General features: G+C 46.3%; 1 protein-coding gene across 1 annotated transcript; it reads right to left on the reverse strand.

Moving 5' to 3' along the window:
• Positions 1-278: 278 nt before the first annotated feature.
• On the reverse strand, positions 279-7,230 carry AVPR1A (arginine vasopressin receptor 1A). The gene is made up of 3 exons (XM_003798542.3): positions 7,218-7,230; positions 5,525-6,760; positions 279-3,305 (listed from the first exon to the last, which is right to left on the reverse strand). The coding sequence occupies exons 1-3, from the start codon at positions 7,228-7,230 to the stop codon at positions 3,019-3,021; spliced, it is 1,536 nt and encodes a 511-aa protein (XP_003798590.2). The 3' UTR covers positions 279-3,018.
• Between the last annotated feature and the right edge of the window lie 4,663 nt (positions 7,231-11,893).

The raw sequence follows: 11,893 nt of genomic DNA on the forward strand, positions 1-11,893 counted from the left end.
AACTGTAATAAGTTTGGCAGACGACTGTGTGTTAATAAGACTGCTTTTCAACACAGTATTCCTGGCAGCTAAAACAAACAAACAAACAAACAAAAAGCCTACTTGATTTTTTTTCCCTCTAAAACCACACCCTGTCTTAACCATGGTATAAGACTTCAAAGATGATGGAAATTCTATGTGTGTAGGGTATGTATATAATTGACACAAGAATTTCACTAATTTTCTTTACAGTTATGTTCCAAATGAAATTTCAAAACAAAAGCCAAATTGTTGTACATTTTACAAACACACGCTCCAAAATTAACCAATTAAGCACTTAATATGTACTGTAAAGTGCTTCTTTTTCATCATCAATTAATATTTATCACATGCCCAATAGACCAGTGTCTTCCTATCGGTGGGATTTTTATATCGCATCTCTGAAACCAGCATAGATACATTAATAGTTTGTACTTGAAGGGTATTCCCACAGATAACTGTGCAAAATAAAATAAGGTGATATAACAAAATTTAAGAACTATTCATAAGAAGGCTTATTTTGAGTTCCCATCATTGGGCACAATGTCTCATGTCTATTCTTTGGTCCAGAAAAAGAAAATTTTCCATCCCAGAATACTTTCTCCTTACCACCTACCACCTCTAATTTGGAATATTGTTTTAACATATCTGAACGCCATTCTGGGTGCACAACATTAAGAAGGTTCAGCAATTAAAGAGATGATGTTTCTCTAAACCACAGAGAAAAAAAACCCACGTTTCTTAGCATAGAACTAGTACTCAGCTCTGTTATCTGACAGCCCACTTACCTCTATCTCAAAGAGAAGCCTTGAAAAGGGCTGATGGCCTCACACGGCAGGCAACTGAGATGCTGTTCTAACTCAAATAAAGAAGAATTGATTTAGTTGATAGCTTCCATTACACAGTGCCCTTTAAGAGACATGTTTGTTATTTTTAGAAGGAAGAATTCTAAAACTTAAGAGTGTAATCTCTAAAGTACATTTGGAAACATTTTTTAGGCATATCAATCCAGGGAGTCTTAGGGCTGAGAATTTGGAGAGCCAGCAGAATGAAGAGGCATGAAGTCGGGGCTTCCAAGTTCTTGCCATGCCATCCAGGCCTCATTCTTATCCACAAAGCTCAAAATAGAAACCCAACAATACTATTAAAAGCAACCGTTAGGTTTCTAAAGGATGCAAAATATTTATGACGTATCCCCAAACCTCTGCATGATCTATCTCTAAGAAGGAGGAACCGCTCAATGACGGGAAAAGAACTGAGTCCCAGTGATGAGAAGCGCAAGGCAGCCAGCGAGTGTGGTAATTCCTCTCTGTTGAGAAATGAAAGCCTGCGGCTGGCTTTGATTCACCCGCATTTGAAGGACAGCAAGTTCTGCCTTTAACCTGGAAAACTTAATTGGGCAGGAGAGGGCAAGTTTAGTCGCCGTTGGCAATGCTTTCCAGCACGTCTGCAGATCTGTATTTAAATTTTAGGATTTTAAATCGCAGCCATGAAACCAAACAACTCTCACTAATGAAAATGAGACAGAAAAAGAAGCTGTGTGCGTTTTGCAGATCCCAAGACTACAATAAAAGCAACTGCTAGTGTGTATACATAGCACTCTACTGCTTGTAGGTAAAGCTCTGCTCGCACATTTGTTTAATTTAGTCCTCACAACAAATCGTGAGTAAGTCAAGGAAACCGAGGCTTCCTGTGTGTTTAAATAACTTGCCTAAAATCATGCATTTACTAAGAAGGCAGCCAGATGAGGCGGGGAAGAGTTCTGTCTCTGTCTGCTCTTCCGCCCCGGCCCTGCCTCTTCTGTTAGGTGAGCGGGAGATTGGAAAGAAAGAGCAAGCCATTCTCACCTAAACACGTGGTGACACTATATATCCTGAGTCCTTCTTGAGGAGACTTTTCTTTAGGAATCTAGTTCCCCAACATGAAGGTAATGATCGCATTTCTAGCATAGCATGGGACACCCATGTTCTGGTCAAAATATATGGACAGTGTTTGAGAGAAAGTGTGGCAGAGGTATCCAACCTTATTTTTTCCCCCTGTTGCACATTGGGCCACACATTAAAAACACAAACAATAACGACACGTGGCCAGCAAAAACACGGTCCATGCATAAGTTTTGTGATATCTGACACCACAAATAAGCAAACGGGCCTCAAATAATCGGCATTTGATCTACAGGCTACAGGGTGGACAGCCCAGGACTCTACAGAGTACCTTGGACAATCTTTTTCTGTTCTTCTAATAAAGTTTGACATTGCTCCTAGAAATCTGACTTTAAAACAACCTTGTCGTAGGGAAAAAACATTTTTTTAGTCAGCTGTCAACATTTTCTCTAACCTTCAGCATCTTAGGAATCATAAAAGATTCCTGGCTGATGGACCGTGAGGAACCTGAACGAGATGCTGCAGGTCTAACGTTACCACTTTGAAAACCGGACGGTTCGTAGCTTCTGACAGAACTTTCCTGTTTGGCGCTGAGTGGCCTCCTCCTGATCAGTACACCCCGGCACTCACGCCTCTCCCAGACAGCGTCCCAACTCCAGGCCACCATTTGGGGCTGCATTTTCTGATGCACAAACTGATTTTATTGGATGAAAACATAATTCCTCTGATGTCTCCTTTACATACTACAGCTGACGATGGGATCACTTTGTTCAGCAAGAGTGCCAGTCAAGCCCTTCTTACATCAGAAAAAGAGAAAAATCAAAGACACCAACAAGAGAATAGTCACAATTTTTCCTCTGGAAACATCACTTCTGTTATATTTACGGGAATTAGGCCAGCACATTGTAGTGCAGTGTGTTGTCATTAATACTCCGTACAAAATAATTCATAGTTTTTGTCATAGCCGTGTGAAGATGGAGCCTGAAACAGAGTCTGGTACCCAGTGAATTAATTATGCTCATCTCAGTAAAGTTCCTTTGTCCTTATGATTTCTAGCTCAGTTCAGCAAATAGGCCAAACAGTCAAGCACAGGAGTCAGGCTGCGTGGACGGAGGGCTCAGGTAGAAATAGGAATGAACCTGATGGACTTGGAGGATTTGGGGGAGTCCTTCCATGTGGCCATGCTGCTGGTGGGGCTTCGGTTGTTGGAGTAAGACGTCTGCCTCCGGCTCACGCTGTCTGTGTCTCCTTTGTTGAGTCTGTGCTCCACGCTGCAGCAGCAGGGCAAGCCCTGCACACAGTCTTGCAGGAGGTGGCCGCTGTAGAACATGTATATCCAAGGGTTGCAGCAGCTGTTCAGGGAACCCAGCAGTGCAGTGATGGTGACCGTGGGGTTTTCTGACTCTGCATGAAAAAATACACAGGGAGATTATGTAAATAGTCAAAATGCAAGGAACTGAGCACTGGATAAACTCATTTTTGTATCCACTCAAGAGGGAAAAAGTTACGGGTTAGGATAGAAAAGGAACGATTTTGCTCACCAATCAGGGAAGTGGGTGGTGTTTGGAAATTGGTTATAACATATGGCTGTAAACAAGATGCCTTAAAATTAATGCAAATATTTTTAAACCACCATCTGGATGAAGGGCAAACTTATGTCTATAACTGTGACTCTACCTGAACAAAAATAAAGTATGTAAACAAAATGCGTGCCCCTAATATTCTGAAATAAAAATATTTCACTAGAATGAAAGTGAATTTCAAGAGGTGAAAACTACTAAACGATTGATTTACAAATCTCTACTACTAGCATGTGCTAGTGAACACAGCCATTCACAGAATGGCTGCAATTTTAATGAAATTTAGGAGCCATAACCACACATACCAAATTGTATTCCTCCTAATAACTCAGGCAAAAGTGTGGCATTATAAATCATGCTTAGCAGTTTTAAAATTTTAAACATTCTTATAAATGGAAAACCGAGGCAGATTCCTGAAGGATGCAAGCTTTAGTTGTTTTCCTTTGGTTAAGTAGAAATTAGTAAAAGGAAATCATCTTTTACTGTGGTCTGAGCAAATTGTATTAAGAAGAACAGCAGAGTTAGGAATTCCAACAGTATTCTAAAATATTTTATGCTAGGGAGCAGCAGTAAATGATCATGCATAAATGTGATGTACTTTCTTAGGGGAACTACTGCCCTGAAAATAATCCAGTCAGTGCTTGCTGGTCGTTCTTATACTTACCTTTGATTATTTAATATAAACTTGGATCTTCTCACTCTTGTTATGACAAAGAAAAAAAAATCCCAGGTTGTTTCATCATACCGTATGCCAAGGCACTACCCTTAAAGGGTGACCGTGATTCATACAGCCACGGCTGTCTACACAGGGATGGAAACCCCAACCACCAACCTGCACAAGCAAAGCTTTCAGTGATTGTGCACAAATCTGGCTAGCAGGATAATTAGACTAATTTTTTATTTGCTTGGTAATATCAAGAGGCTTTAAGATCAAGCAAGATAGAGAGTGTAAATTAGAAATAAAGTGTTTATGCTGCATTTTTCATTGTTGGTATTCATTATTGGTATATTGCAAGAATATTTGTTTAAATTAAATCCATATGCAAATGTTTTATTTGCAAATGTAATTCCAAAGCCTATGGTGTATGGTCTCCTATTCCAAGACCAGAAGACTGAAGGAGCTGGCTCCTCTTAGGTACTCATTTCCTGACCATACCTGTTATCAGAAACATTGTTGTAATATAGGAGATGGGAATTTTTTTCTTAGTAAGAAAAAAATACTTTCAAGATGCAAATTTAATGTTTTTTTTTTTCTTTTTAAGTCTTTGTGGAGTTAGTTTTAAGTTTTGGAAGGAATTAAAAATCAAGCAAGGTAGTAGGTATAGAAAACATTCTTGGTAAAGTACTGCAAGAGTTGTGTGGTCACATTAGTAATGCAAGATGATGAGGGAATTAGCCTAATTAAGTTTACCAGTCATCTCACTTTGAAATACTAGGAGGAAGTGTTGAAGTAATTATTGTGAGAAAAAAGTAAACAGGTTACAGTGGGAAAGGGAACATTAGCTAAGTGCCAACTTACAGTTTTTGACTTCTCAAGACTCTTTCCCCAGTTTTCTTTAGAAAAATATGTTTTTACCCTTGCCCTTGAGGACCTTCTACAAAGATTTTATGCTAATTGTGGTACTTTTCACAATCCGACAAAAAGCAGTTGTGACACTAAAAATATTTCCCTGAGTCCAATAGACTTGAAAGCCGGGTCTTGGCAGTCCCTGATTTGGGGGGAAAAATCATTGGGTTTTGTAGTTGTGTAGCTGACTCTCGGGCACAGTTTCTATTTGTGGTCTTAGGATCATTGCACACCCAGATGCAGAGCCCTGTACCCCTGGGCCCTATTGCAAAATTCTGAGTTAGGGTGTCTGAGGTGCGGACTCCAGAAATCCCCATTTTTGAGAATTTTTCCTCAAGGTGCGATTGCTATTCACACGGAAGTTTAAGAACTGCTGCCTAGATTGACCACAGGAGACCCTGCTTTCTCCACGCGCGCGCGCCCACACAGGCGCTCACCCCCATCCTGCACTGCCCTCCGTCTGCCCAGGCACCTACCGTTCCACTTCGACTTCTCATCCCAGACCGACCACATCTGGATGACGAAGAAAGGCGTCCAGCAGACGATGTACGCCGTCACGATCACGAAGGTCATCTTCACCGTGCGGATCTTGGCGCGGGAGATGGTCTTCACGCTGCTGACACAGGGCGCCAGCAGGAGCCCCTTGCGGAGCGCGCCGCCCGCTCCCTCCGCGCCCGGGCTGTGGCGCGACGCGGTTTTCCCGCGGACATTGCTCCAGATGTTGTAGCAGATGAAGCCGTAGCAGGTGCCCAGGATGACAACCGGAGCCACGAAGATGCTGACGGTCATCCAGGTCACGTAGGCGCGGGAGCCCCAGGGCTGGATGAAGGTGGCCCAGCAGTCGAGGGCCTTGGTCACGTTGTCCACCTCGATGATGGAGAAGACGAAGTACTGTGGCGTGCTCAGCAGGAAACTCAGCACCCACGCTGCTGCGATCATGAGGCGCGAGCGGCGCGCCGGCTGCTGCAGCGTCTTGAGCGGGTGGCACACGGCGATGTAGCGGTCGACGGTCATGACCACCAGCACGTAGGCCGACGCGAACATGCAGAGCACCTGCAGGTGCTTCACCCCGCGGCACAGCCAGTCCGGCCCGCGGAAGCGGTACGTGATGTCCCAGCACAGCTGCGGCAGCACCTGGAAGAAGGCGACCGCGAGGTCGGCCAGGCTCAGGTGGCGGATGAAGAGGTGCATGCGGGACGTCTTGCGCGGCGTGCGGTGCAGCGCCAGCAGCACGCTGCTGTTGCCCAGCACCGCCAACAAGAAAGTCACGGCCAGCACCGCGATCTCCAGTTTGGCCAGCTCCTCGTTGCGAACGTCCCGGGGCGGGCCGCCGCCTTTCCCGAGGTCCTCGGTCTCCAAGCTGGCGTTAGTACAGCTGGAATTGCCCCAGGGCCCCGCATCGGAGCCTCCGAAGACACGCATGCTGTCCTGGCACCGCCTGCTCGTCCCTCCCCCGAGGCCCCGGTGCGGTCCCCCGAAGTCCTGGCCCGCACCGGCCGTCCTCTCCCAGCCCCGGAGGATTGGGGCTCCTGCCCCTTGCCCACCGTCTTTCCAGCGATGGCCGCTCGCCGGACCCCGCAATCCCGCGGGCGTCTCCTGCTCCGCGTCCCCCGCAGGCTGAGCCGCTCTCTGCGCGCAGCTCTTCCCCACTGCGGCCAGGCGGGTGCGGTGCCCTCCCAGGGTCGGAAAGCGCCGCGTTCCCCGCTCAGTTACTCATGCCGGCTCCCTCTCGCCCAAGTGGCTGCAGACTGCTCGGTGCCTGTTCCCCACCTCACCGGAGTTGTTTTTCTACCCTGTAGCTACGTCGGCGATTTGTCCGCTTTGCATCACTGCTGCAGAGGTGGGGCTGAGGGACTCGTCGATTCTTAGGCAAAATAGGCGGGATCTTGGCGCTTTCCCGCCCTTCTCTTCCAGAAACTTGGACAAGTGGACGTGCCACGCGTTTTCAGGGTCATCTCGGTTTCCTCCAGCCTCCCTAAACGCCTCACCCCTGCATTTGATTGCCGCAGGCGCGGGCAATTCAGAGTTCCGCGCACCCGCCAGCGAAGTCACGCACCTGAACTTGGCTGCCGCCCCCACCTCCCCAGTCCGGGTTTCTCCCTTCCCCTCTAGAGCTCATCCTCCAGTAGCCAGTCCGGTAAATTTTATGCCACGGGAATTACTACCCACCCGCCCCGCCCATTCCTGCCCCCGCCCCCAAGTCTGCCGAGTGACAATTTGCGACTTAAAGGGAGTTCTTGGGGGTAGCGTCTTTGATGCCGGCTCTCTGCTGTCTTGTGTTTGCAACGGGAAGGACGCGCTCCAGGTCCCACTGCAGCTCCCAGGGCAGCTGCGCCGCGGGGAAGACACGTCTCCCTCTGGGGCCTGGGGACTTGGGGAGTTTCTCTAAATTAGATTTCTGGGGTTTTCTAAGGGAAACGCCTGATTCCCACAGCGGGAATGGCGGGAACTGGGCCGCAATAGTCCGTGGGGACTTGGTCTGGTTGCTGTCGTGGGGACATCTCTTCGGGTGGACATAGAGCAGCTGCCGGACAGCGGCCACCCAGGCTGCGTTGTCCAGGAGCCGAAGGGAAGAAACCGCCAGGCTGCTGTGCTGGGGGGAATGGGCGAGGGGTGAGAGAGAGGAAATCTGGGGGCGCTGGGAGGGAGGGCAGCTCTGCTTACCTAGTAATCAGCTCCTGGGGACAAAGGAGCGCAGCCTCAGGGGCGAGCCGAGCAGAAACGCTGACCCTCCACTGGCGGTTTTAACTTTGCTGAAGATATGCTTCGAGGGACAGCAAGGGGGAGCTGTTTTCATGCTATTTTCCAAAGAAAGGAAAAAGAAAAAGTCACACTTTACGCAGCTATCTGCTATACAGACACATGATACACAGACATGATTTGAGGCAAAAAATGGAGGTACCTCCCCAAAAAGATCCTCTTGAATATGGCTCTCAGTAATAATTCGACTTTGCTATCAGTTCATGCACGCAGAATGAACCCAGGGTTGTTCCACTGAGAAGGCTGAACTCAAAGTCCAGAGGCAACTTCCTTGGGACTGTTTAACTCTACATCCGTGCGTCTTAAAAATGGGAATGACAGGCCCCGCCTTTCCTCCTTCCCAGGCCACGGGAGGCCCGAGCGAGACTGTGTTCTGCGCGGAGAAAGCTCTCAACCTTGCCACCTGCGCTGTGGCAGCTCGTTTTCTTCAAGGTATCAAGGAGGCGAGAGTAAAATGGTTCAGGGATGGTAATAAGTAAAAGGTTTCCAGGCCACCTGTCTGGAAAAATCCTTCAAGCGATTAGGTAATGGCCACTGACTCGGAGAGGTGACCTTCTTTTAAATCACATATTGCATATTTTGTGTCCTTATGAGAAACCGTGTGGCCTGGCCCTGGTGTCCCTGGCTACTGCAGAAGGGTCCACGGGCCTCCGCCTGCCAGTTTTAAAGCTCTTGGCCCTACACACCTGAGCTTTTACGTTGCCTCGGGGGAGAAAATCTGCAATGCAGGATCACAAAAATGTCTTTCGTCGTCCTTTATCCTAGGAGATGGTGTGGTGGCCTCCTGGGAAATCAATCATCTGTGTCCAGCAACCCAATACAGTAACCAAAGTATGTCCAAATAGTCAATTTCTAGAAATAACCTGTCAGGTTACTTTAGAAGATATTGTTCAGCTGCAAAAGTACCAATTACCCAAACACACACACACATATATAAGGTGTAAGCTTGATGTATAGGTATTTATATGTGTGTGTGTATCTGTATCTTTCTATCTCTCTACCTATCTATTTTTATATCACTGTGCTGGGTGCCCAAGGGGCTAGAAAGCAGGGGAAAAAATGTTCTTTGCAGATTCCCGAATTAGTCCCTTTTAATCCATGTAGTTTAGAATATTTGTCTGACTTGAATTACTGGTCCCATATTTAAGAGAAAGCAGGACCATTGCAGTACAGTCTCATCACTCACTTGTCTCACGGGACCTGCTATAAAAGTCGCCCCAGCAGAGTAAAGGAATTGTGCTCATAAAATGTGAAAAGATAAAAACCCACAGCCAACGTTTTCTGTGGCCTCTGTGTTTTTCCTTAAAGTAATTTACATTCACTCTATACTTGCTGTAGTATAAAACTTACCTCTCTCCTCTTATTCTCTGTAGAGTTCAGTTAACAGGTTTTGGGGGTGAAATGATGAAAAGAAAACAATAGAAGCTGTGCATAGATACGCTGGAGTAATTGTTCTCTGTCATTTACGGGTTTTCCTTCCTTCCATTTTGCAATTCCAGAGCTTTCAGAAGTGTCTCCATTAGTGCAGTCAGCTACCTCCTTTGCTCACCACAGGTGAGACGTTCTTTTAATCTTTAGCTTCAGTTTCTTCGAGCTATAAAATCTTGGTGATGATGCAGTTGCTGCAAAGTTTATCTAAGTGGTTGTTTAAATTTCTAGCATTTTATGGGTGTCCAAAACATTAATTTCTTATTTTCGAATATGCAGTCTTCCACATCATCTGCTATTTTGCCATTAAGGTTTTCCCTTCCGTAAAGCAGCGTATCCCCACTTTCCTGTGTGCAGTGGGAGGTGTGCATAGCCTTTCTCTCAGAGCTTTTCTATGAGCAGAGGTTTTCATGGTCAGATGCAAGGGAGAGGCCCTGCATGTGCATCTACCCTCTCCCGGCAATTTGTACATAAAAAAGATCTGAGAAACCTCAGAAAAGAAACCTACGTAATGTTGTTCATCAATTTTCCCAAGGTTATTTGACCTTGGATAAGCCCCATTCTGTTACTTTCCCCGTGGGATGGTGATGAACATCTCATAGGACGAGGGACACAGTTGGAGCAGCACTGCACAAAGGCGGCAGTGGTTGGAATGTGGAAGTTGGGGGACCACTACTTGACTAAGAAGTTGGAGGATTGAATGAAGTTTAACCTCCAGGGGCAGGGAGGCCGATGTACACACCACTGTCAGTGCTTTTCACAGGAGCTGTCAACGCATCTGACTTCTTCCCCTTAGACTGCCAGTTTTCTCCCTCTCACTGAGAAAACAGGTAATCTGCAGGAGCAGCTGCTGTGGGTCAACCGTTTGATTTCTCCAAAACTGATGTTGAAATTTAATCCCCTGGGTGGCTGTATTACAAGGTGGGTCTTTACAGGCAATTGGGTCATGAGTAGATTGATTTATTCATACATTAATGGATTAATTCACTTATGCGTGAGTGGATTCATGAGATAATGAATTGATGGGTCAGTGCGTTAATCACGGGAGCAAGATTGGCTGCTGCAGGAGCGGAGGCAGAGCCCTAAGCTAGTGCGTCCACACGTCCACACCCTCAGCTCCTGCCTGGGACACCCTCACGGCTTTGTGGCTCTGTAGAGACTCACCTCCAGCAGGGAGACCCCAGCCCGATGAGGCCCCTCAACCCTGGACTTCCCAGCCTCCAGAACTGTAAGAAATACTATTATTCCTTTAAAAGTTACCCAGGCTCAGATATCGTCACAAGCACAGTACTCCTTCCACATTGATTTTAAATCGATGGCAGTGTAGTCACAGGGCTGCAGTCTGGTGTTCCGATGGCAGTGTGGTCACAGGGCTGCAGTCTGGTGTTCCTGCCATTACTTCCAGCCAGTTAGCACATTTTTGCAGACTTCTCTGCGCTAGGTCTTGAGCTGGCTACAACAAAGTAGGTAATAATCGCTAATATTTATTAGACACTTTGGGTCGGGGACTGCCACAGACGATTCACGAGTACACTTCACTGAATCCTCCCGTGACCCCAGGAGGGGGGACCGTCACTTTTCCATTTTACTGCATCAGGAGATGCAACTGGTGGGTGGCAGAACCAGAACTTGGATGGAAGCAAGTGACCCCAGCAGAGTTTCCGACCCTAACCACACACTGTGCAGCCACCTGGGAGTCTCCTGTGTCTGGATCCTGCAGACCCACGTGGGCCATTCCATCAGTTATTTAACATGGCGTCTGCAAGGATGATGGTCCTCTGAGACTAGGAGACGTGGGAGATCTGTGCGGGTTGCCACTTATCTTTGGCTTCTTGTTTGGTAAACTGAACGCAGAGTATAATAGGAGTGGGATAACAGTAAGGAGAGCTAGAACATCTACAACCTTGATGAAGCTCTTATTTCATGAGCTAAGTGCTTTTGATCCATTATTTCATCTAATAATATCTAAAATGAGCTACATACTGGACAGAGTTATTATTATCTGACTTTGCAGATGAATAGAGGAAGGATTACAGAGGTTAAGCAATTTAACCAAAATTGCAAGGCTCCAAGTGGCTGAGCCAAGAGTCACACAGAGTCTACTTGAAATCAAGGCCTGAGTCTTCATGTCTGTGCCCTAAAAACAATGATTGTGATGGAAACTTACTTTTAAGTACTGAATGAATATAAACTCAGACAGTTTGGGTGATGGGATAAATTAGGGAAGAGTTTCTGAGGAGCTGCCTTTGAGCACCTAAATCTCCCACAGCACCCCACTGAAAGAGGGGGTCAGCATTTATATCTAGAAGGGACGTAACCACTTCCGGCCATCCTCTGCCTTGAGTATCCTGGCTTCATAAGTCCATCTCTGATTTTAAAAGTTATCCAGTGAATGAGCTTCTTTAACACACACACACACACACAGAACTAGATTTCTAAAAGCGCTATGGGCCAAGCATGGCAGAATACCAGGTGTTCATTATAATACTACATTCATTGCTCTTCAGTCTAAAGCAGTGATTTCCAACCAGTATGCCATGAGAGGCTCTTAGGTATCCCTCAAAAATGGTTTAAAGATCATTAATTAAATTGTATGAAACTAATTTTTAGCTATCATAGGAAAGCTATAACCCAATTTTAGCCCAAGAATATGGGGA

Source organism: Otolemur garnettii, unplaced genomic scaffold (genome assembly GCF_000181295.1).
Source record: "Otolemur garnettii isolate 467f Iridium unplaced genomic scaffold, OtoGar3 scaffold00138, whole genome shotgun sequence".
Taxonomy (NCBI): Eukaryota; Metazoa; Chordata; class Mammalia; order Primates; family Galagidae; genus Otolemur; species Otolemur garnettii.